Here is a 27196-nt window from a genome sequence, read left to right as displayed (position 1 = left end):
CGTTGCCACCCGGAGATGCCTCTGTAAACCTGAATGCGTGAGTAGATACAGGATAGCAGGAGGACCCCTAAGCCCAGTATGAAAACATTTAAGTTGAAGTTTTATCCCAAACTGTCACCTAGTAATACATGTGATAAGTTAAGTTCTTATTTTTCCCCAGTTCATAAGCTGGTGAATAAAAAATGATTCATTTATGTGGTGCCCACATGTGGTCACTATTTTAGGATGACTCGTAAGGCATGCTGTGGTTTCTAGGTTAGCCTATTTTGTCTGTAAAGTGACCTCTTTCAAAATCAGTCCTGAAAATCATATTTAAGGTCCTTTTCAGCCAGGATCCAGAACTTTAAGGAAACAATTTCCTGCACTTAACAAGGTGTTAGATGGGATGAATCTGACATTAGATAAAATTCGAGGTGACTGTTTTCCATCATTGTTGTCAGTGGGCAGCAACACCTACCTTCCTCTCTCAAGATCTAAATCTTATTTCATTGTCCCCAAACCACGTGATGCTAGTCACTATGATCCTCACAAGCTAATCTCACTGCCTGTGCTGTCTCTGAAGGTGTGTGTGTTTGTGTCTGTGGGTGTTTCTTGATGTGTGCTTAAAATATTCCAGGGCAAAGCAGTGGTGCCCTCTTTCCATCAATTACGAACAACCTCCGCTGGGGGCATTCTTGGATTCATACACCAGAGCAGTAGCAGGTAGCTAAATCCCTCTTTAGAATCTCTTGTAGGCCGGGCGCGGTGGCTCATGCCTGTCATCCTAGCTCTCTGGGAGGCCAAGGCGGGAGGATCGCTTGAGGTCGGGAGTTCGAGACCAGCCTGAGCAAGAGTGAGACCCCGTCTCTACTAAAAATAGAAAGAAATGATATGGACAGCTAAAAATACATATAGAAAAAATTAGCCGGGCATGGTGGCGCATGCCTGTTGTCCCAGCCACTGGGGAGGATGAGGCAGGAGGATCGCTTGAGCCCAGGAGTTTGAGGTTGCTGTAAGCGAGGCTGATGCCACGGCACTCTAGCCCGGGCGACAGAGTGAGACTGTGTCTCAAAAAAAAAAAAAAAAAAAAGAATCTCTTGTAAGACAGAATGGCCTCCAAGGGGAAAGCACAAAGGGCAAAGAATAAAAAAAGTTTTATGACTTTTTCTTCTTAATAGATGAGTGGAACTTAAGAGCATTCAGTCCATGAACTGAGTTGTTAGACTTGCAGTAGTTTTAATCTTAGATTAAACCCATAAATATCTATTTTAATTCCATTTCCTTTTTCCATTCTTACTGATTGTCATCATTTATCAACTTCTGCCCCTTTGATGGGCTACTCACCTAGGATAGTTTGGGAGAATAACTGTGCTAATACTTTATCTGATTAAAATTCACAACATTTCATTTGAATCATAAAATATGAATGGAATTGAAAAGACAACTGGATTTATTGGTGCAGATTTCTGGTTTGGCAGGAAGAATCTAATTTCTATTCATGATATAGAATTTATTAGATATATTTTCTAGCGTGGCAGTATCAGGCTGATGAAATAGGCATTCAAAGCATAGGAGAAAACCTGAGGGTGGAGGGGGCAAACAGAACCACAACACACAGTCTCAGTCTTGCTCACTGGAAAGATTAATAATCCTGCATTCGTTAGGAAACATGTATATGTCAAAGACTTGAAATTGTGATCAGAGAGATACTCATATGTGACCTTTAACTTTATAAAAAAATCGCCATTCTCTAGGGTAAGATTTTATAATTTTTTAAAGTTTTTATGTTTCTCAGTTATGCTTGAACAAAACTTTAAGATTGAAGCACAAATTTAAAACTTTAAAAGTAGAGCAATTGTCTATTGCCTATTTTTTAGGCAAAAATGTTTAATTTACAAATGTCATACTTATTCTCATATTTACTTTTAAGATGTTCATACTGTTATGTCTTTATTATTTAACACTATACACTTATATTATCCTCTACACACTTATTATAGAATATGGGTATTTAGCTGTTTAATTCCACTGCCTCATGTATTTTATTTCCTCAGAAATCTCCAATAAAGTCATATAATATTGATTATATCAATATCGTGCTTATAATATAATTTTAATACAAATAAATAAGCTAAGTTTGTATACTACACCAAAAAAAGAAAAAGAAAAAATATAAGGACTTTCAGTGAAATTGTCTTAAATCTATAGAATAATAGAACAGAATTGATATCTTACAATATTATATTTAGCACTCCATGACATAAAATATCCTTCTTTTTAAAAATACACTTCATATTTGTTTGTTGATACTAAACCAAAACCAATTGATCTTTGTATATTAACTTTGCATCTATGCCTTTCCATATTAAGCTCACTTTAATAACTCACTTGATAATATTTTATGTAATAATGTTTATAGGTTCATAAGGATTTTCTATGTTTAAAATCATGTAATCTCTGCATAATGACAGTTTCATTTCTTCTTCTAATTTTTATGCATGTTGTCATTTCTTTTCTTGTCATATTGCACAAAGACCTGAAAAAAAATATAAGAATAAAAGGGATAGTGGACTTTTTTTTCTCATTTCTGGTCTCAGAAATGTTTCAATAACTCGCCATAATTTTTTTGTACATACTCTTTATTTATTCATTTTTTTTGTTTTTTTGGTATAAGGGATATTTTGAGTTAATGTACATACTCTTTATATAATAGTATGAAGGATAATCATTTATATACTCAATTTTCTAAGAGGTTTTTATCAAATATTTCTTTGTATCTATCAAAATGATTATACAATTTTCTACTTTTTTCTATTTTTAATATGGTAAAATACATTCCTTTTTCATTGTCTTTAATATTCTCTGTTGTTTATATCCACCAATATAGAAATATTGACATATAATAAACTGCACATATTTAAAGTATATGGTTTGATGCGTTTGGACATAGGCATATACTTATGCAGTCACCCGCACAATCCAATGAATAGAGTACTCACTTACCCCAAAAGTTTGATCCTGCTATACATACTCCTGCCCTTGCCATCTGCCTTCTCCCCATTCCCTAGACAACTACTAATCTGCTTTGTGGCAGTACACTTTGTTTGCATTGTCTACAATTTTACCTAAATGTAATCTTATAATAGGTAGTATGTTGTCTGGCTTCTTTCACCCAGGATAATTATTTGGTATTCTTTCACCTCACAGCAGTTATCAACAGTTCATGCATCTTCCGTATTATTACTGAGTCACATTGCATTGTGAGCATCTACGCCACTTTGTTTACCCATTCACTTTTTAATGGACATTTAGGTTGTCTACTTTCTGAGGATTACAAATACAGCTGCTATGAGAATTAACAAAATATGTTGGTATGAACATTTGCTTTCATTTCTCTTGGGTAAATTTCTTAAAATGGATTTAATGGGTCATGTGGCATGGGAACATTTCAATTTATGAAACTGCTAAATTATTCTTCAAAATTGTTGCTTCAGTTTTCATTTCCATTAGTAGTCTCTGAGAATTCCTGTTTCTACACAACATTACCTATGCTCGGTATCTCAGGTATTTATAATTTAGACATTCTAGCATATTTATATTGGTATCTCACTATAATTTTCATTTATATTTCCCAAATTACTAATATTTTCATGTACTAATTTATCATCAATATAAGTTCTTTTGGGACATACCTGCTTAAGAATTTTGACCATGTTATATTGGGTCATTTGTATTATTACTGAGTTTTGAGGATTCTTTTATATTCCGGGTATATGTTATTTATTAGGTAAAGATTTATAAATATTTTCTCACAGATCAAGGCTCTTTTAAAAGTGTCTTTCATAGAATAAAATAATTAAACTGTGGTGACTCTCAAAAACTATTGGATATCCTCATTAGTATAGATCAAAGCTCTTTTTTTTTTGTAATGAGGATATCCAATTATCCACACAATTGATTGAGAAAATTGCACTTTGTCCACTCCTTTGCACCTTTCTTGAAAATTAGTTGTTCATTTTTGTTTGTGTCTATATCTGGACATTTATTTTATCTATTTTTTTATCCTTTTAGGCAATATCACAAAGTCTTGATCACTATAGATTTGTAATAGCTCTTGAAATTGAGTAGTGTTGGTTTAATACCTTTGCTCTTATTTTTCAAAATTGATTTGGTTATTCTAGATTCTTTTAATTTCTATATGAATTTTAGAATTAGTTTGTCAATTTTGCAGAAAAGTCTGCTGGGATTCCTATTGGGATTACATTTAATCAACATGTCAATTAGGGAAGACATGTCATCTTAATAATATTGAGTTTTTTGTCACATATATTTAGATTTTTAAAAGTTACTTGTGTTTGTAGATTTCAGTGTACAGAGCTCTCAATACTTTTGTTAGATTGATACATAAACATTTCATATTTTTGATGCTTTTCTAGGTGGTATTATTTTCAAAATTAGAAATTCTGATTTGCTACTATACAGAAATATAATTGTTATTTTTATATTTATCTTATGTCCTACAACCTTGCTGAAAGTAACTATTATCACTTATTGGATCTAATACCTTGTTAAAAAAATTTTTCTTGGATTCCACTGCATTATATTTGTAAACCATCATGCCATCTGCAGATAAACACACTTTATTTCTTCCTTTCAAATCTGGATACCTAGTTTTTTTCTTCCACATATCCATGCTTAGTACTTCCATTGAAATGCTGACTAGAAGTGGATAGTATGGACATTTTTTTAAATTGTTTTTCTAAACTTATGACTCAGTCTTTCATCATTTAGTAGTGATGTTACCTAGAGAATTTTCACAGGTTCCTTTGTCTGTTTCAGGAGTCCTATTATTATTTAAAGTGTACATCAGATATGGATTTGGGATATTGACAAATGTTTTTGTTGAGTCAACTTAGTTTTTTAATATGGTTAATTATGCTGATTGGTTTTCTAATGCTAAACCAACCCTGTATTCCTGGATTAAACTCCAGTTGATCATTATGCATTTATTATCTTTTTAATATATTCTTGGATTTGATTTGTTAGAAAATTCTAATAAGGCTTATGTATGTCTTTTATCCTTGGCTGCTCTTCAGAGTTTCACATTTTTGATCTTTAGTTTGCAAAATTTTAAGCATGATGTGTCTTGGTATAGATTTCTTTGACAGGATTCTTAGGGAATTCTTTAAGCTTCTGAAATATGGGGGCTCATGTCTGTTTCCAGTTTTAGACGTTTTCAGACAGTATTTGTTTAAATACTCTTTCAGATCCACTCTTCTTTCTCCTGTCCTCTGTGACTCAGATGGTATGAACTTTATATATTTTGTTTTTACTATCCTATAGGTTACTGAGGCTTTTTTTTTTTTGGTCTATATTCTATCTATTATTCAAATTGGGTAAATCCTATTGTTCTGTCCTTATTTTCATTAACTCTATACTCTGCCATCTCCACTCTGTCATTGAGCTAATCCAGAAAGGTTTTTTTTGAATTTATTTTATTATATTTTTTACCTCTATAATTTCCATGTAGATCTTCTATACAACTTATTTCTTTGATGAAATTTCTTAATTTTTCATTTGATTCAAAAGAATTCGTAACTTCTTATTGAAATATTTTTATTAAAGTTGCTTCAAAATCCTTGTCAGATAATTCCAATATGTGATTTATCTCATTGGTATTAATTGATACTTTCCTATTTCAAATTGTGCTTTTCCTGATTCTTAGTATGACATATAATTTTTATTGTATCCTGGCCATTTTGTTTATTACGTTAGATGACTCTAGTCTTATTTAAGATTTTTTAAAGCAGAAATTTACTGTTTAGCACAGAGGTTTGTGGGCTGTCGTTGCATTTATAATACATGTTTTAGAGCCTGTTTGGTACTGGTTTGGTTTGATAGATTTATCTTATCTCATTGGGGTGCCCACTGTTCCCTGCTGGTGTTATTTGAAAAGATGAAAATTGTTTTCCCAGATTGGACCCTGTGGTGCTACTAATTAGGTGAAGGGATGCTTTATCAATTGTGACTAAGAGCATTTACAAGTCAGTTCTTGTGGATGGTTACCCTTGCCTGTGGAGAAAGTAGGATGGTGGGAATTTGGGGTAGCATTTCCTTTGTTGTACTCTCTACCAGTGTGGGGTCTCCAGTTGGGGAGGGTAGTCTTAGGCCCTTACAGACAAAGTGGCTTCCCTCACTGAGCACTGTGAGGAGACCCCCGGCAGAGTTCCCAGTCACACATGCCTCTGCAAGGGGAAGAGAATTCGCACCTCCAGTGGGAAGAAGAGCACTTGTGTTGGCTGCTTATTGTCATCAGAGCTTCTGATCAGTCCCCTTCACTGGTTCTTGTGGACTTGCTTGGTGTCAGTGGGACTCCCATCCAGTTTGGAAGTGGCAGGAGTCTGCCTAGGCTGTCTTCTCTTTATATGCTGCTTGGTCAGACAGTGCCAGGCCTGGTCAGTCAGTTTCCTCTGTTGGGCGGGAGCACGTGCGGGTTCTGTGCTGTTCCTCCAGTCCTGAGACACCTGATCGGCTCTTTTTATTTCTGCCTTTCAGAGTTCTCTTGTGGTTATCTCTTGCATGTTTTTCACGAGCAGCAGAAGGAGATGAGTCTATGCCATCTTGGCAGGACCAGAAATCATTCCAGACTATTCTGATTTATCAGCTCTTAATGACTTGAGGTTGAGAAATTTTTCTATTTATTCCATAACAACTTATATTTCTATGTTAACTGCATCTTCATTAATTATTCTTAATTATCTCCTTAGTTTACATGAGAGTTTAAAATTATAAACATATTTATAACTTTCTCAGGTATATTTGCTATAAATAAGTCCCCAGCTTCTTTTTCTTCTTTTAATTTTTTTAAATTTACATTTTACATTGCTTACATTTTTCTTTATATGATTTTGAGAGAAATTGGCATTATTTTATCTGGTAGAACTAGACCTACTAATTGTATAATTTAAAAAGTGTTGAGAGTTATTGATGATAACAGACTTTATCATCATATAATAACTCTTGTTATTGATAACAGGTTTGCAGGAAAAGGGAAAGGAAATAATGATGAATTAGGACAGTAATACCTATTTATTTTTCTAAAAGGGTTTGAGTGAATTGAGTCAATTTTGTTCAATTTGAATTAGTGCTCTGGTCACTGTCTGCAGAATCATTTTTTTTATATCTTAGCCCATTTTATGATGCATAATAGCTATTCCAAAGCTTAGCCTATATTATGTTGTGTAGCAGATGCTCAAGCAATATTTATTAATAAATACAGTGGCTTGAAAATTACATCTGTCTTTCTATAGACTTCAGGATCCCTCACAGTGCCTAACACAGACCATAAGCACAGGAAGAACTCCATGAATGGAATTGGAAGGTGCATACTGTGTATGACCCATAGAATGGTGAGGGGAGGATGAGCATTGGTGGCTGTATTACTGCAATGCTAAATAATTTACTCCCTCTATCTCTTGAAATGTTTCTGGCCACTAGGGAAAAATGGGAGATGGAAAAGACAACCAATAATTTCAAGACTTTACAGTCATATAAAGATTATAAACATAATTACATTATTTTTATTTTTTTATTTTTAGGTTCAAGTTCTTCGGAATGCTGGAGAAGAAGTGACCCTAACAGTGTCATTTTTAAAAAGAGCACCTGCTTTCCTCAAACTCCCATTGAATGAAGATTGTGCATGTAAGAATGGATAAAGGGTTCACGTCATCATATTTATATTCTAAACTATTTTTTTCTGACAGTAATTGGTGATTTCTTCTTAAGGTTGAGATTCCTGCCTGAATACAAATATTTTCATATCACAAAGTATTCTACTAGCCTTATTGACAAGGGAGCAGGTGTAATTTTGTTGCATGATGTATTTACATTATAGTTCTTTTCCATCCTATAATTGGAGGAGTATTATTTGTTTTAAAAATGGGCATCACATCAAATATCATGTATGTATTCTGTATATATATTAAGTTTCATTCAGAATATTCAGCAAATATATTTTCTCTAACCAGAAAATGATATACCCTGATTGGATTACTGGTCTTGCTAAACAAGGATTTGCACTTAAGTTGTTCTGATGAGAGTAGGAAGACTGAGGGAAGCATTTGCCTTTGTGGAAATGTATTAATTTACATAGCAAATGCTTAAAAATTGTTTATCAATTTTATTTCATTGTTCTTTTTTTCTAAAATAAAATGTATATTATATAATACTTTTGCTAAAAAGTTAAGTAAGAATATTTTTTAACTGAGGAATAATTTACATGCAATGAAATACAAAGATCTTAAATGCATAGTTGGATAAGTTCTGAAAGGCACACATTGGCTTATTCATACTCTTTTCAGTAATAAAACAGATCCTCTGTGCCCCTTCCCAGTAAAATACAGCCCTAGAAACAATCACTGACAATTTCTCAGAATTATATATTATTTTGTCTCTTCTAGAATGGAATATATAGAATGGAATTATACTGTATTTAACTTTTTATATTTGACTTCTTTAATTATGAATAATTTCTTTTTGAGTCACTCATGCTATATATTTTAGCAGTTTGTTCACTTATATTGCTCTGTAATGTTCCATTGTATGAATATACTAACCTTACTAATGCATTATCCTGTTGTGATACCAGATATGTTTCTAGTATTTTGCTATTATAAATAAAGCTGCTATAAACATTCTTGTACAAGGCTTTTGGCAGTTTTATAATTTTATTTCACTACAATAAATACCTGAGTGGACTTGAGGAGTGACTAGATAGACATATAATTAACTTGTTAATAAATTTCCAAACTTATTTCCAAACTTATTACCTCCTATTTTATTGTGATAAATAACACATAACATAAAATTTACCATTGTAACCATTTTAAGTGTAAAGTACAGTGGTGATAATTCTATGCACATTGTTGTGCAACAGATCTCTAGATATTTTTGATCTTGCAAAATTGAAACTTTATACTCCATAAGAAACTACCCATTTCCCCCCACCCTAACCCCCTGGAAAACACCATTTTATTTTCTTATAAGAATTTAACTAGTTTAGATATCTCATACAAGTGGCATAATACAGTATTTGTCTTTTTATGACTCTTATTTCACTTAGCTTAATGTCCTCAACACTCATCCGCATTGTAGCAAATGACAGAATTCTGTTCCTTTTTGCGGCTGAATAATATTCCCTTGTTTGTGTATATCACATTCTGTTAACCATTCATCAATCTATGGACATTTAGGTTGGTTCCACCTCTTGGCTATTGTGAATAAATCTGCAATGAATTTCTTTCACAACCTACTTTCAATTATTTTGGATATATACCCAAAAGTGGGATTGCTGGATCATATGGTTATTCCATTTTTAAAAAATTTTTTAATAATGGACATGCTATTTTCCATAGGAGCTGCACCATTTTAAATTCCCAGCAACAATGCCAATGGTTCCAATTTATCCACATCCTCTCCAACACTTGTGATTTTCTGTTTTGCTTTATTTTGATAATGGCCATGTTAATTGTTGTGAGATGATATATCATTATGATTTTGATTTGAATTTACCTGATAATTAGTGATGTTGAGCATCTTTTCAAATACTTTTTGGCTATTCACATAACTCCTTTAAGAAATGCTTATTCAAGTCCTTTGTCTATTTTTTAATCTGGTTATTTGTTTTGTTTTTTTGTTGAGTTTTAAAAATTATTTATATATTCTGGATATTAATTCATTATCAAACATATGGTTTGCAAATGTTTTGTCCTATTTCATAGGTTACATTTTCACTCTGTTGATTGCTTTCTTTGCTTCACAAAATTTTTAATTCTTACACAGTTACCTTTGTCTATTTTGCTTTTGTTGCCTGTGTTTTTGGTGCCATATCCAGGAAATCATTGCCAAATCCAATGTCATAAAAATTTGCCCTAAATTTTCTTCTAGGAATATTATAGCTTCAAGTCTAATGTTTAAGTCGTTGATTTGTTTTGATTAAATTTTTATATATGGTATAAGGTAAGGGACCCAAATTATTCTTTTGCATGTGAATACCCAATTTCTTCAACATAATTTGTTTAAGAGACAATTCATTTCTTATTGTGTGGCCTTGACCTCTTTGTTGAAGATCATTTGATCATACATTGAGGGTTAATTTCTGGGCTCTCATTTTGTTCTCTTGGTCCATACGTCCGCCTTAATACCAGTACCACAGTTTTCATTACCGTAGTTTTGGAATATATTTTGAGATCAGAAAATATAAAGCCTCCAGCTCTGCTTTTCTTTCTCAAGAATTTTTTAGTTATTAAAGTTCATTTGAGGTTCCTTATTAGCTTTAGCATTTTTTTTCTATCTCTACAACTTAATGCCATTGGTGTAGCAATAGGAATTGCATTGAGCCTAGAGATTGTATTGGCTGGTGTGGACATTTTAACATATTAATCCTTCTAATCCATCAACATGGGATGCCTTTCCATTTACTTGTGTTATCTTTAGTGTTTCAGCAATGCTTTGTAGTTTTTAGTGTACAAGACTTTCACCTCCTTGGTTTAGATTATTTCTAATTGTATTATTCTTTTTGATGCTATTATAAATGGAATTGTTTCCTTAATTTCCTATTTTGATTAATTGTTAGTGAATAGAAACACAAGGGGTTTTTGTATAATTATCTATTCTGAAACTTTCTTAAATTTATTAGTTTCAACATTTTTTTGTGGAATCTTTAGGGTTTTTTACATATTAACATAAGGTCATGTCACCTGCAAACAGATAATTTTATTTCTTCCTTTGAATTTGGATGAGTTTTATTTCTTATTCTTGCCTAATTGCTCTGGGTAGGACTTCAGGTACTATGTTAAATAGAAGAGCCAAGAGTAGATGTCCTTGCATTTTTCCTGATCTTAGAGGGAAAGATTTCAGTATTCATCATTAAGTATAAGATTAGCTGTGAGGTTTTTATATATGGCCTTTATTATGTTCAGGTAATTTCCTTCTATTCCTAGGTTGTGAAGTTTATTTTAATTGTGGAAGGGTGTTGAATTTTTTTAAATGCCCTTTTCTGCATCAATTGAGGTGATTATATGGTCTTTTTTCTTCATTCTGTTAGTGTGGTGTATTACCTGGATAGATTTTTTTTATGTTGAATCATCCTTGCATTTTAGAAATTGATCACACACTTGCTCATGGTTTTTATGTGTTGTTGAACTCAATTTTCTAGTATTTAATTGAGAATTTTTGCATCAGTATACATCAGATATATTGGTCTATGGTTGTCTTTTTTGCAGTGTCTTTGTCCGATTTTCGTGTCAGTGTAATGCTGGCCCTGAGTTTGAAAGTGTTCTCCCTTCAATTTATTTTGGAAGAATTTGGAAAGTATTGGTATTAATTATTCTTTAAATTTCTGGTAGAGTTCTCCAGTTGAGCCCTCTGGTCTTATTTTCTGTTTTTTTCCTGAGATATTTGATTTCTGATTCAATCTCCTTACTTGTTATATGTCTGTTTACATTTTCTATTTCTTTCTGATCAGTATTGGTCAATTGTATATTTCAAGAACCTAATCCATTTTTTGTAGGTTATCCTGTTTGTTGACATATAATTGTCCATATCAGTTTCTTCTGATACCTTTTAATTTTGTGGCATCAGTTGTAATGTCTACTCTTTTATTTCTAATTTTTATATGAGTGCTCTCTTTTTTTTCTTACTCTTCCTAAGGTTTTGTTAATATTGTTGATTTTTTTAGTGAAATAACTCAGTTTAGTTGACTTTCTATATTGTTTTTCTATTCTCAATTTCATTTATTTCTGCTCTAATCTTTATTATTTCCTTCCTCCTGCTAACTTTGGGTTTAGCTTTTTTTTTTTTTCCTAGTTCATGGAGGCTGAGAGTTAGTTTGCAATTTGAGGTCTTTCTTTTGTAATGTAGTGCTTTAAAATATAGATGCTGGCAAGGCGTGGTGGCTCATGCCTGTAATCCTAGCACTCTGGAAGGCCGAGACAGGTGGATTGTTTGAGCTCAGGAGTTCGAGACCAGCCTGAGCAAGAGTGAGACCCCGTCTCTACTAAAAATAGAAAGAAATTATATGGACAACTAAAAACATATGTAGAAAAAATTAGCCAGGCATGGTGGCGCATAACTGTAGTCCCAGGTACTCAGGAGGCTGAGGCAGAAGGATTGCTTGAGCCCAGGAGTTTGAGGTTGTGAACTAGGCTGACTCCACAGTGCTCTAGCCTGGACAACAGAGTGAGACTCTGTCTCAAAAAAAAGAAAAAAATATATATATAGATAGATGCTTACTAGTAAAAATTCCCCTTTTAGTAATGCTTTTGGTGCCTTCCATAAATTGTGGTATGCTATGTTTCATTTTCATTTGTTTCAAGATATTTTTTATTTTTTCTTATTCCTTTTATTTTCATAGATTTAGGGAATACAAGTGCAGTTTTGTTACATGGATGTATTGCATAGTGGTGAAGTCTGTTTTTAGTATGCCCATCACCCAAATAGTGTACGTTGTACACAATAGGTAATTTTTCATCCCTCACCTTCCTCCCCATCCCACCTTTTGTGAAAACATGCAGTATTTGCTTTTCTGTTGTTAATTCACTTAGGATAATGGCCTCCAGGTCCAAAGATGTTGCTACAAAAAAACATTAATTTATTTTTATTTATGTCTGAGTAGTATTTCATAGCACATATACAATATATAACACATTTTCTTCATCCAGTGATCCAGTGATGAACACTTAGGTTGATTCCATGATTTAAATACTGTGAATTGTGCTGCAATAAGCATTTGAGTTCAAATGTATTTTTTATATTAATATAATGATATCTTTTCATTTGGATAGATACCCAGTAGTGGGATTGCTGGATCAAATGGTAGTTATCTCTTTAGTTCTTTGAGAAATCTCCATACCTTTTTCCATAGAGGTTATGTTAATTTATATTCCCACCAGTATTGTCCAAAATTCCCTTTTCTCCACAGCCTCACCAACATCTATAGTTTTTTTCAGTTTTCAGTAATGGCCATTCTGACTGGTACAAGGTAGTGTCTCATTGTGGTTTTAAATTTTATTTATCTATGATTATTGATATTGAGCATTTTTTCATGTTTGTTGGCTGATTGTATATCTTCTTTTAAATGTGTGTTCATGTTCTTTTCCCATCTTTTAATGGGGTATTTGTTTTTTTCGTATTGAATTCTTTGAGTTCCTTATACATTCTATATATTAGTCCTTGGTCAGATGCATAGGTAAATATTTTTGCCTGTGTAGTAGGATTTTTGCTTACTCTGTTGATTATTTCTTTTGCTGTGCAGGAGCTTTTTAGTTTAATAGAGTTTTGTTTATTTTGTTGTGTTTGCTTCTGAGGACTTGGTCATAAATTCTATCCTTATGCCAATGAGCAGAATAGTTTTTCTAGGGTTTTCTTTAGAATTGTTATAGTTGCAGGTCTTACATTTAAGTCTTTAATACATCTTGAGTTAACTTTTGTATATGATGAGAGATATGGGTCTAATTTCATTCTTCTGCATATAGCTGTTCACTTTTCCCAGCACCATGTATTGAAAAGGGTGTCCTTTCCTCAGTGTATATTTTTGCTGAATTTGTCAAAGATCAACTGGTATAGATATATAGTTTTATTTCTGGGTTCTCTATTTTGTTCCATTGATCTAAGTATCTATGTTTATATCAGTGCTATGCTATTTTGGTTAGTATAACATGGCAGTATAATTTCAAGTCAAGTAATGTTATGTCTCTATTTTTGTTCTTTTGGCAGAGAATTGCTTTGGCTATTCGGGATTTTTGTGGTTTCACATGAATTTTAGGATTTGTTTTTTCTAATTCCATGAGAAATTATTGTTGGTAATTTGATAGGAATTATGTTGAATCCACAGATTTCTTTGGGCAGTATGGTCATTTTAATAATATTGATTCTTCCAATCTGTGAACATGAGATGTTTTTCCATTTGTTTGTCATCTATAATTTCTTTCATCAGTGTTTTGTAGTTCTCCTTACAGAGAAATTTCACCTCCCTGGTTAAACATATTTTATTTTTTTTGTACTTATTATAAATAGGATTGGTTTTTTATTTGGTTTTCAGATTGATTGTTATTGGTATATAAAAATGTTACTACCTTTTTAATGTTGATTTTGTATCCGGAAACTTCAATGATGTCATTTATCTTATCTAGGAGTCTTCTGGAGGAGACTTTAGAGTTTTCTAATTATAAGATAATGTCATCAGCCAACAGAGATAATTTGACTTCCTCTTTGCCTTTTTCTTTCTTTCTCTTTGCCTGATTGCTCTGGCAAGGACTTCCAGTCCTATATTAAATAAAGTAGTGAAAGTGGGAATACCTGTCTTGCCCCAGTTTTTAGGGGGAATGCTTTCAACTTTTCCCATTCAGTATGTTGTTGGCTATAGGTTTGTTGTATATGGTGTTTATTGTTTTGAGGTATGCTCCTTCAATGACTAGTTTGTTGAGGGTTTTTATCTTGAAAGGATGCCAAATTTTATTAAATTCTTTTTTCTGCATCTATTGAGATTATTATATGTTTTTTTATTTTTATTCTGTTTATGTAGTAAATCACATTTATTGATTTGCTCATGTTGAACCATCCTTGCATTCCTGGAATCAAACCCACTTACTTGATTCTAGTGTATTATATTTTTGATGTGCTGTTGGATATGCTAGTATTTTGTTGAGCACTTTTGCATTTATCTTCATCAGGGATATTGGTCTGCAGATTTCTTTTTTTGCTGTTGTTGTGTGCTTGTCTGGCTATTGCGTCCGGATCATACTGGCTTCATTGAATGAGTTAGGGAGGATTCCCTTCTCAATTTTTTGGAGCAGTTTCAGTAGCATTAGTACCAGTTCTTGTTTGTACATCTGTTAAAATTTGGCTGTGAATCTATCTGGTCCTGCGATATTTTTTTAATAGGAGATTTTTTATTTATTACTGATAAAATTTTACTAGTCATTATTGGTCTGTTCAGGGTTTTTATTTCTTCCTGGTTCAAGCTTGGGAGGTTGTATGTTTCCAGGAACTTATTCATTACCTCTAAGTTTTCTAGTTTCTGTGTGTGTGGAGATGTTCATAGCAGTCTCTGATGATCTTTTGTATTTCTGTGGTATCAGTTGTACTGTTACCTTTATCATTTCTGATTGTGCTTATTTGAATCATCTTTCTTTTTTTTCATTAATCAAGCTAGCAATCTATCAATTTTCTAAAGAAATCACTTTTTATTTTGTTGATTCTTTCTAATTTTGGGGAGGTTTCCGTTTGATTTAGTTACATTACACTCTGATCTTTGTTATTTCTTTTCTTCTGCTATCTTTGGGTTTGGATTCTTGTTTTTCTAGTGCTTTGAGGTGTAACAGTAGGTTGTTAATTTGAAATCTTTCTATGTTTTTGATGTAGACATCTATTGCTTTAAACGTCTCTCTAAACACTGCTTTTGTTGTATCTCACAGGTTTTGATATATTGTGTTTTTATTTATATGTGTTTCAAAAAAATTTTAAATTTCTGCCTCAATTTCCTCATTTACCCCAAATCACTTAGGAGCAAGTGTTGAATTTTCATGCATTTGTATGATTTTGAGAGTTCTTCTTGTAAGAAGCCCCAATTTTCTTTGTTGATTTTCTGTCTCAATGATCTGTTCAGTGCTGTCAGTGAGGTGTTGAAGCCTCCCAGTATTATTATACTCCTGTTTATATCTTTCCTATATTGAGTAGTATTTGTTTTATGAATCTTTGTGTGCTCCAGTGTTTGGTACATATATATTTATGATTGTTACATCTTCTTGTTACATTGATCCTTTTATTGGGACTTAAACTGGACTGTAGGCCAAATGGAATTCTAATAGACATTTACAGAGCATTCTACCCAACAATCCCAGAATATACATTCCTCTCATCTGCACATATAACATTCTCCAAAATGTACCATATGCTTGGCCACAAGGCAGGTTGCAATAAATTAAGAAAAAATGAAATCATATCAAGTATCTTCTCATACTGCAATGGAGTAAAACTAGAAGTCAATTCTGGTCTAGTGTATTGTTAAAGCTTTTAACTATTTTGTAATTCCTTCAGTGAATTTTTCATTTCCAGAAGTTCTGGGTTTTTTTTTTAATTATCTTTCTTTTTAGTACGTTTTTCATTCATATCCTGAATTGTTTTTCTGTTTCCTTTCTGTTGGTTTTCAGCTTTCTCCTGACTCTTATTTAGCTTTCTTACAATCTATATGTTGAATTATTTGTCATTTCAGAATGTTCATTTTGGTGAAGACCCATTGCTAGAGATAGTGTCATCCTTTATGATTGTAAAAACATTGATTTTTTCATACTCCCGGAGTTCTTACTCTGGTCTCTTGTCATCTGGAGAATCTGTCATTTATTTTTATTTTTTTTAATTTACTTGGATCGAGCTGTATTTTTTAATTTTTACTTTTATCCCTTGAAGGTGTGACTGTAATGTATGTTATGTTTGGTCATTTGGCTTCGATTTTGGGTGTTTTCAGGATGCCAAGGCTCTGTGTGCATTCCTTGGGTATAGATAGCCTTTATTTAGTGGCTTTTGCAAATGCTGATTGCGGTAGTAATGTACTACTGGCTTGAGTAGACTCACTACCTTTTGTGGGACTGGGGTTGTAGAGGTTTCAGGAAGCTTATCTTGTTCACCAGCACTTTTGTCAACAAGTTTTGTGTTGTGTTATGTAGTTCAACCTCCAAGCCAGTACCTGGCACTGATGGGTAAGAGTCAGCTGCAGCAGAAGCCAATGGGTATGTGCTTGATCTTTGTTTACCAGGAGGTGCTTTCAGTTTTTTTGAGAGATGGGTTGGTCTCTGGAATGCCCAAGGGCCTGAGTTCCCTGCTCAGCCCTGGTGTGGGTGTAGACAAAGCTGCATGGTCCTAGACCACCAAGCTCACACTCAGATACCCTGATGATGAGCAGAAGCACCATCTCTGACAGGGGTGGCAGGGTGAGCTTGTGGTGAAATGTGCTGAAATCTCTCCAGGGGGGAAATGGGACTGTACCACCTCCATGTCTTGGGTACAGAAATACAGTCCCCACCCCTATCATACCCCTCCCTTGGGGCTCCTGACTTTCAGCTCAGGTAGATACTTTCATTTACCTCCAGCCTGTGATGTAGCTGAGGACTCATGAAAACTGTCTTGCAGCTCTCCACTGAAATCGTCCTGAGGCAAAACTAATTTCCTCAGGCCAAAACAGATAGCTCTGTGGCTCACCTGTATTCTGCTGCCACTCCATGTAGGGAATGAGATGGGTACTGACATTGGGCACACACTCAGTGGGGGTTCAGCTACTTCTAATAACCCAGGAACGGCTGTCCCTTCATGCAGTCCCCCATGAGAACAGCCATAGCTGCATCCACAGCAGTGAGTGGGGGGCGAGGAGTTGTCCCCCCTACATATCCGTTCCCAGGCACTGCTTGCATCTCCACTGGGAGAAGGGGTGCAGTCACCTTCATCTCACAAGTGGGGAGCTCTTGGGCAAAGGAGTGAATGTGCTCTGGTTTCCTTTGTCCCAGGGGGGACTTTGGCACTGTACTTGCCCTTCCCCTAGGGGCAGCCCACCCTACAGGTCAGACCTCCAAGGATCCTCTAGCTACCCTGGGTGTTATCAGACCTTTGCGGTTGCTGTAGTCCAAGAAGTTGCTTGGAAATGTTTACAGGAGACCCAGTGATGAGGAGACACAAAGGCTGAGATTCCCTGGGCAGGACGGAGGGCCACAGGTAGTGTATGAACAGCGTGACACTTGCTGCCTCAGCTCAGGTCTGAGGGGATGGTGAATGACCCTGCACGTGCTGGCAGCCCAGTGCTCTGCCCTCAAGAAGTTCCAAAATCACTGCCAACAGGACTACATGGGCTTGCGAGGGCAGAGGGGACTTTTCAACAGTTTGGAGCCAGCAGTCTGCTGCAGGGGTGAGGAGAGCAAAAGCCACCTGCACCTACCCTTTCTATAGGACTCCAAGTTCCTTAGTGGTCAATCTCTGCCAAACTCTTGCTTCCTCATTTTTCTATGCCTCACCTTCTTCTTCTAGGTTCTCTAATAGGTTCTGGCACTCTTCCTTCATTATTCCACTTGGGTAATAATTATTATCTTGTAACAACTTTCATTCTTCTTTCTGAGGGGAATTAGCATTCAATATCTCTAGTCAGCCACTTGAAAAATCTCAAGATATTTTTAAAATTCCCTTGTGATTCCTTATTTGACTCATTGATTGTTCAGAAGTATCTTGTTTAATTTCCATATATTTGTGAATTGCCCAATTGTTTTTCTGCTATGAGTTTCCAGTTTTATTCCATTTTATTAGAAAAGACACTTGGTAAGATTTCAATATTGTTAAATTTGCTAAGACTTATTTTGTGACTTAATATATGAACTATTAGGGAGGATATTTCTTGTGCACATGAGAAGTGCATTTTGCTATTGTTGGGTGGAGTGTTCTGTATGTTTTAAGTCAAAGTGGTCTATAGGTGTTGTCCAAGTCGTTTGCTCCCCTGTGTTTCTTCTTGCTAGTTCTATAAATTATCAGAAGTTGGGTACTTAACTTCTATTATTGTGTAATTTATCTCTTCCTTTAATTTTGTCAACATTTGATTCATATATTTGGGTGCTCTGCTATTAGATAGATACATATTTATAACTGTTATATCTTCTTGGTGAATTGACCCTTTTACCTCTATATAATGGCCTTGTTTGTTTCTTGTGACAGCTTTTGATTTAAAGTCTATGTTGTCTGGAATAAGCATGACCACCCTGCTCTTTTTTGGTTACCATTCGCATGCATTATTTTTTTCTGTCATTTCAGTTTCAGCCTATGTGTGTCTTTAAATCTAAAGTGAGTCTCTGGTAGACATCATATACAGGGCATACCTTGGATATATTGTAGGTTCAATTCTAGAATACTACAATAAAGAGAATATTACAATAAAGCAAGTCACACAAATGTTTTGCTTTCTCAGCCCATATACAAGTTATGTTTACACTATACTGTAGTCTGTTAAATGTTCAATAGTATTGTGTCTGTACAAATGTGCATACCTTAATTGAAAAATACTTTATTGCTAGAAAATGCTAATGATCATCTGAGACTTCAGTGAGTCATAATTTATTTGCTGAAGAAAACTTTTGCCTTGATGTTGATGGCTGCTTACTGATCAGGGTTGTGCTGAAGGGGAGGTGGCTGGGGCAACTTTTTAAAATAAGACAACAATGAAATTTGCCACATCTATTGACTCATCCGTTCATGAAAGATTTCTTTAAAACATATGAAGGTCTTTGGTAGTATTTTGCACACAATAGAACTTCTTTCAAAATTGGAGACAGTCTTCTCAAACCCTGCCACTTCTTTATAAATTAATTTTATGTCATATTCTGAATACTTTGTTGTCATTTCAAGGATGTTCACAGCATCTCCGCCAGGAGTATATTCCATCTTAAGAAACCACTCTCTTTTCTCCTTCATGAAAGGCAACTCTATTCATATTTTAGTGTTTTTCGATGTGAAATTATTGTATATTTTTCATTAAATTTATTTCCATGTAATTTATGTTTTTTAGTCCATTGTAAATGCCAGCACATAAAAATACACTTTATTTTTATATATTGACATGCTGCAAATGTAGCTTAATTTTCTTATTAATGCTAATAGGATTTTTATAAGTTTTCTACATATTTCAGATGTCATCTGAAAATAATGGATTTTGCTTCTTCCTTTCCAATCTACATTTCTTTAATTCCTTTTATTTGTCTGTAGAAATAGGTAGAACCTCCACTTTATATTGAATAAAGTGTTTAGAGTAGATATCCTTTTCTTGGTCTTGATATTAAGGGGAAGGAGGAAGCCCAGTCTTTTATTAATACTATTAATGTAGGTGTTCACAGATGCCCTTTATTAGGTAGAGGAAGTACACTGTTCCTACTCTACTCATAGAATACTAACTTATTTTTTTTTTGCTTTTGTTTTTTAACATAAGTTGATGTAGAATTCTCTTAATTTTTTGGTATTTACATTGAAATATTAAGTATATGTTTTCTTTCTTTTGTCCTTTGATATGGTGAATTTTTAAAAATTGATTTTGAATGTCAAAACAAACTTCTATTCCTAGGATAAACACCACTTGATTATAGTGATTTTTTTTACATATTGCTAGATTCAATTTGCTAAGGTATTATTAAAACAGTTTTCCCCTTATCTATGTTCATGGGGGGCGTCATTTGTACTTTTCTCATAATGTTTAGTGGGCTATAGTAACAGGTTTTTCATTTCTTCATAGAAGTTGTGAAGTGCTAACTCCTCTTCTATTTCCAGAAAGTATCTATTTAACAGTGATAATGTTTCTTTCTTAAATAATTTAATAAATTTCCAGAGAAGCAATTTGAGCCTGGAATTGTAATATTTCTTTTATATAAACTTAATCTTTTAAATGAATATAGGATTATTTTGATAGTGTATTTCTTCTTTTGTATGTTTTGGTTAAATTTTTTAAGGTATTTGTCTATTTCAACTAAATTTTCACTTTCTTTGCATGAAGTTGTTTATCATATGCTTTCATTATTTTTCTCAGTACCTGTGAGCTTTCAGTAGTGACCACTGCTTCATTCCTGACATTAGTAATTTGTATTTTCTTTATCTTTTTTCTAGATTATTTTTGTTATGGGTTTATCTATTTTATTAATCTTTCCAGACATCTCATGTTTGTCTTGGTTAATTTTCCTATTATTTTCTGTTATCTATTTCATTTCTTTTCTGTCTTCTATTTAGTTTGGTTTAATTTGCTCTTCTATTCCTACCTTCTTAAGATGCCTGCATAGGTCATTGAGTTGACTCCTACCTTCTTTTTGTGTTTGCATTTAAGTGTTTAAATTTCACTCAAATGACTGATTATGATTCATTTACAGAAATTGAGATTTGTTTTCATTTTATTTAGTTCAAAATGGACATGTTTTAATGTAATATGTGTATATATTAAACATATTATTTCAGAAAAGACAAATAGTTTTTACAAGGTTCTACATTTTCCTTAGTAATGCGGATAAAATTTACAAGAAAAAGTAGCTAAAACAAAGTGTAAAGTTCTTAAGCTTCGAAGAATAGAAAAACTATGTTCAGGCTAACATAGCAAGAAAGCCTATGATCCCCTTCTTAGTACCAGGGAAATTACAGAATTTTAGAATAATAAAAGAGAAGAAAAAATTATTTGTTTGAGAACATAGGTTATTATGTTAGTAGTTGTTCCCTATGACCTATGATGCTTGAATTTAACTATAATCTTTCAAGTAATATTTGGAAGTCAATTACACTTACCGGTCATATTAATCAACATTAACAGTACAAAAAATTTCTTTAGAAAAAGCAAGTAATCAGAAGTCAAAAAATATTCATTCTAATTCTGACTCTAACATTTACTAAATTGTAAAATCTTGGAAAATTAAAAACCTTTAAGATACACATTACTCATCTTTAAAAATAGATATTAATAGGTTTCTCATGAGGATCTAATATGAAATTTTATCATTGCAATTTCACAAAATTAGATAGCTTCAATGAGTTCTTGAACACATGCCAAGAGCACTTATAAAGACAGAGCACATACACATGTTTTTGCATCATGGAAAATTATGCTTTTTAAAGAGGATTTGCCAGTAGGTTAAAACATGACATTAAACAGAGCCTTGCAGACAAAAAGCAAATCTTGCATTATTATAAGTATAGGGCACTTTGGATAATGAAAAAAATATTACTTTTTATAAGGTTGTACATTTTCCTTAATAATGTCTTAGTGCTTCTGAAATCAAAGATAAATATCTGTGAGTCTCTTTACCCCAATACCTATAGTCACCTGGCTTACTTACAATGCTCTGGCGCTGATATAGTAAAATAAAATTTTACTTTTGTACCTGATTACTTGATATTATTGAGTCAACTTGAAAGTTTAATGTGCATGTATTGGTCTGCAGTGGCATGGCATTCTAACCAGGGTGACGTCACAACTTTGTCTCCTGCAGGTGCTCCGAGTGACCAGAGCAGCGGCACCTCCTCTCCTCTCTGTGACAGTGGCTTGCATCTCAACTACCACCCCAACAATACAGTAAGATGACCCAGGAATAGCTCAAATTAATAAGGAGATAACACCAAAAACTCAAGATTAATATACATAACATATATATACACATGTAACTAAATATAAATATGTTTATCTATAGTTTGCAAAAACTGTGATTGAATTTGATTTATCTTACAGACATGAAATCCTTGGTTGCTTCATAATTTAATTATTATGATGGGCCAGAAAGGAAAAATAAGTAGGTCAGTTATTTTTTATGCCACGTTTCTCCTCTCAAGTCTTTATGTAGTAAGTCCTTTGTAAACTATGGATGCTGTTAACTGGGGAAGGTCGTGCGTAGTGTCATACAGTCATTTTAGAATGTTGCATATTATATGTGTTTTCATGCTCAAAATTCTTTGACATTATTTTTATCATTTTTCTTTTGAAATTACTTAGCTAAATGTAGCTATTTAATTTGCTATGTGTGAGGATTTCCTAGTCTTTATGCATACCACGGAATTACTGCAAAGTGAGAAATCTAATCTATACATTATGTTCAAATGTAATGAATTTTAAACTATACATGTGTATAATAAAAGATAACATGTTTGTTTTATAGACATTTAATACCATTTTAATTTTTATTTTCTACTTGGACTTTTGAGTAAATAGGTTTCATACTATTACAAACATTTTTGAAATTTCTTATATTTCACCCATCAAAATGTTCACACGTTCTAATGACAGCACAATTCTTTTTAGTTATAAGTAGATCTAACATCACCTTGAGCAGAATTTTATTTTTCTATACTACCTATTAGGATATAGAAAGCATACAGCTTTTTCTTCTGACTTGTGTGATTCATTTTGCATTTGAAATTCCTCTCCAAATTGTGGCATTTTACTTTGAAGTACTCCTTTGGAACATCTTCAGGCCTGAATGGCCTTCATTGTACCCGATGGCCCCAGGACTATCCCTTAGCTGAGTGCCTTAGGTCTTCAAATTTTCTGCTTTGTTTTTCCTCATGAAGAGGAACACTTGGCAAGACAAAGGTTATCTGCACAAATGTAAGGATATTTTCTAAAACCAGTCACATCTGGATATATTTCATCTGGCCTTCTTAATTTTTCTTGCCAGAGAAATAATTAATTCCTACTGAGAAAATGAATATACACACACACACTCTCCCAACCGCTTCCTTCTCAATTCTATAGACTTCTTACGGTCTCAAGCACACTTGTTACCTCTTACTTTTGTAATTGCTTTGCCCACCTTCTTGCCTTCCAATCCAGATGATGCTTCGATGCCCTTCCATTACCTTCACCATGCTGGTCCACCTGTCCCCAGCTGCTGTGAGCCTTGGCTGCCCCCATTCATAGCTGACCATGCTCCTAAGTATCCCTTTGCCTGGCAGGCAGAGCTTCTTTCCCCAACTCCACGTGTACCTTAGTGACGGGGGCAAAGGCAGGCCCCTCCAGGGCTGCGGCAGATGAGATGGAGGCCTCTCTTGAAGAACCCCCACCCTTAGCCAGGGTGTGCCCACCACACTGCCTGCTTCCGTCAGTTCCCACAGGTCTCTTCTGGGAATTTCCCCTGTGCATGTCACTCACACAAGGAGCTCCATCCCAGCTCTGTGCCTAAGGCAGGAACAAAAGCAACCATGCTTTGGAGTGGGACAAAGCTGTTTGGTAATATTTTTGTTCTACTCTCTATAAACATGAGGAGTCCGGGTGGAAGGTCTAAACATAGAAATCATTCTGGTTTGTTTTTAACTCATTCCATTGGCATATAGAAAGATGTCTTCTGTGGACTAATTTCTTCCTGCAGAAAGCTATAATTAGAGCAAGAAAATCACTCAGTAATTCTATAACATGACTGCTGCAAATAAATTCTGTTGTATAAAATTCAAAAAACCAATTGTCAGATTTTTTCGTACTAGAGCTAGTCTTTTCATTTTCAAGAGGCACATTTTATTCTCATTTTTAGCATTAGAATTGAACACTCTTTTGATGTTGCAAAAGATATTTCAGTGTAAGGAAATTAAAAGGATTTATCATGTTGTAGAGAATATGAATCAAAACATGTGCCTTCATAATATTCTGAAATAAAAAATAAATAAATAATTCAGATGAAGCATATTCAAAATAAATTTAAAAATTCAATGCATAGGGATTAAACGAATTTTTGTTGAGAATCTACTCTGTGGAAACACTCTTCTGGGTACTTTGGGGAGGAGTTAAGTATGGTCCCTGACCCAACAAGTTTAAAAATTCAGCCCTATAGGCAGATGCATACAATCAACTACAATGTAAAAGACAATGGATAGCAGCATCGTAGTAACAGACAAGAGCTTTGGGGACTTTGAAAATCTGACTTAACTGAATTCAGCAAAATTTGAGACTACCAACAAAATGGATGCTCTTTTACCCATACAGGAGCATTGATCTTCAATCGCAACCACATCCTACAGACGTGCACAGCCAACGTTTCCCACATTTTCTCTTGTGTATCTTGACTAAGCTTTGATGCAGAAGTAGAGAGTGGAGAACATCTGTACTCAGAGTTTTATAAAATTAGGAAAAGTCAAAGACAAGTTTTCTTCTGACCCATCATGAAATAACAATGGACAATGGGCACTTGGAAGGAAGAATGCATTGTTAAGCAAATTTTCTACAGAATCTTTGCATATTATAGACCACTCAGTCTCTTTAAGAGAAACATTTGATTCTCTGATATATCTAAGTCCTCAGTTTTATTCCGGGCTTATGAAATCCCTTTTTATTTCCTATGCCTGGCTGTGAAGCAAACTTTGAGTAAGTAGATACTATTCTAGTTTTCTGAAATATCCTTACCATGTTTTATGGCAGCGTTATACATATAAGAGAAAATAAAGGCTTATGCTATATTAATACCCCACTCCACCATCCTAAATAAAAATATAATCTAGTTCTTCTAAAGACATGAGGTCACCAATTTTAGAGTATACAAGAATCACCTGTTTTACCAACCAACTGAGTGAGTCCCAGCCCAGACCCACTGAATTTCTCTCCAGAGATGGAGTAAAGGAATGTGTTTTGTGCTCACCAGAAGACTCTGATTCAGGTAATCAGCTAACCACACTCTGAGAAACGTTTTCTTTAACTGTACACCATTAACAAATACTTGCCATGCCAAGTCCTTAACAAAAGGTGGATCAGCATATTGCCCTGCAGGCAATTCCATTTTGGTAAGATAATTGTTCTTGAGGTTATTGTGTGTCACCTGTTAAGTTTTGGGAAAGGAGTCTATTTTAAAGCAAAGAGTCCGTAGATACTGCTTTTTCCATTCATATTATTAATATTTTGGGAAGCAACATTCTTGACATTATAGAAAGCTTTTGAAAAATAGTCATGATTCTCTAAAACTGATTTTGCATTTTGCTTTTAGATTACCTTTATACAATTCAAAATAGTTCTGACTAGCATTCCAATAAAAAAGATTAAAAAGCAAATTTATATTTACATAATTAAATAAGGATGAAAATTCCTTAAAGGATTATAGGTATTCCACTGTAAATAACAGGTCTATTATATGAAATACCTCAACCCTGATAAGTCAAATAACTGAAGTGGGACTTATTTCATATTTCTTATAAGGAAGAAACATAAAGAAAGTGATATATTTATGACTTTGATGCAGAAAGGCATCAAATCAAAATGCTATAACAAAGACATGTCCAAGGCTGCATATATTTTCATACCTGCCAATCTATGAAGTCTGTCAATATGATTTGTGAAAGTTATACTCCCCTACTAGTGATTGTCATCGTCCTCAATATTTCATTGCCTATGCCTTTTATTATCTTTGACACTTTCTATCCCATTCGTTCATGAAACATAAAATGTGAGAGGAGTTATTTATTATGTTTTATGAAAGATGAGGAACCATATTTAACTAATATGCCTAAAATTATACAATGAAAGTGTGAAATAATCAAGTAAAAAACCCGAATTATTCTTTTCGTTGTTTCCCTCTGATTATGAGAGTTAAATGTGCTGAGATGGATTTGTTGGCTCTGGAGTCAGAGGTGTCTGTCTGAGTGAATCCTGGGGCTGTCATTTGCTGGCTGAATGCTGTGGGTACATTTTTTACTGTCAGTACTGTACGTATGCTCCAGGGTCCTGGGAGTGGGTTTCAGCCACATGCCAATATGGGCCTTGTCATAGGGCAGCTTGTTGGGACCTGGGTCAATTCCAATCCCTGCAGTCAGCTCTGGCCTAGCCAAAGAAATCAGGTGTGTTTACCTGAGTCTACCTCATGTGCCCTCATGAAGAAAAGGTGGGATAGCAATAATAAAATGCTAAAAAAAAGAGCTTCAGTTTTTTCTCTGTAAGATGAACATAGCAATAGTTTTGTCTTTCAAAGATGTTGCAAGAGTTTTAGGTAAAGTGTGCAAACACTGAGTATAGGTAACTATTATCAATATCACCAGTAGCAGTCACAGTAGGTAATTCTATTGCTCATACAAGTAAGAATGTCCTTCCTAGAAGTCTCATGATTAGAAATAATTTTCTCTGTTATCCTAGCTGATTATTCTTTCTGAGAATACATTACTTTCCATTTTTTACTTACAGCTACAAAGCTATGTTTCTAATCATCCTGCTGTTAACGAGCAATCTCAAATTTCCATTAGCTTTTTAGAAATATTGAAAATAGCATGAAGCTGTTTCACTGGGCTGTAGTCTAAGCACTTCCTCATTCATTTATCTCTATAATCTTGCCTCTTGTTACTGTTATTGTCCCTGCTTTGAAGACTGGCATTGTAAGACTGAGACCTTCAGTAACTTGCTCCCAGTTTAACGGATAGTCAGGTGGGAAATGGGTATTCAGACTTAAGTGGTCTGATTCTGATTCGCAACCTGAGCCCTCACCACCCTGTTGTGTCGCTGTCCAAGTGACCCCTATAACATCTGACAAGAGGAACTGACCCCAGGCCAGACCTGGCACTGATGCCTACAATGTCTGACATGAGGCCAGGAGAAAGACTAACAGGAAACCTAGGTTTGTGCCTTTACAGTCATCAGATCAGCATTCAAAGCAACTGTCTGGCATCAACTGTCAAGTCAACTGTCTGCCAGGTGACTTAGAGGCTGAGG

At 34.2% G+C, this 27196-nt stretch overlaps 1 protein-coding gene across 2 annotated transcripts in view; it reads left to right on the top strand.

Annotated features, from left to right (window-relative positions):
* Positions 1-27196, top strand: part of SNTG1 (syntrophin gamma 1) — a 599834-nt gene that overhangs the window by 342598 nt on the left and 230040 nt on the right. For both annotated transcript variants that reach the window (XM_045560545.1, XM_045560546.1), the window contains 2 exons: positions 7578-7680; positions 22020-22102. In XM_045560545.1, the coding sequence (XP_045416501.1) occupies positions 7578-7680; positions 22020-22102 (186 nt within the window). The remainder of the gene's footprint in view (positions 1-7577; positions 7681-22019; positions 22103-27196) is intronic.

This window comes from Lemur catta, chromosome 9 (genome assembly GCF_020740605.2).
Source record: "Lemur catta isolate mLemCat1 chromosome 9, mLemCat1.pri, whole genome shotgun sequence".
In the NCBI taxonomy this organism is placed as follows: Eukaryota; Metazoa; Chordata; class Mammalia; order Primates; family Lemuridae; genus Lemur; species Lemur catta.
Note: the sequence above shows the minus strand (reverse complement) of the source record. Positions and strands in the feature narration are given on the sequence as shown.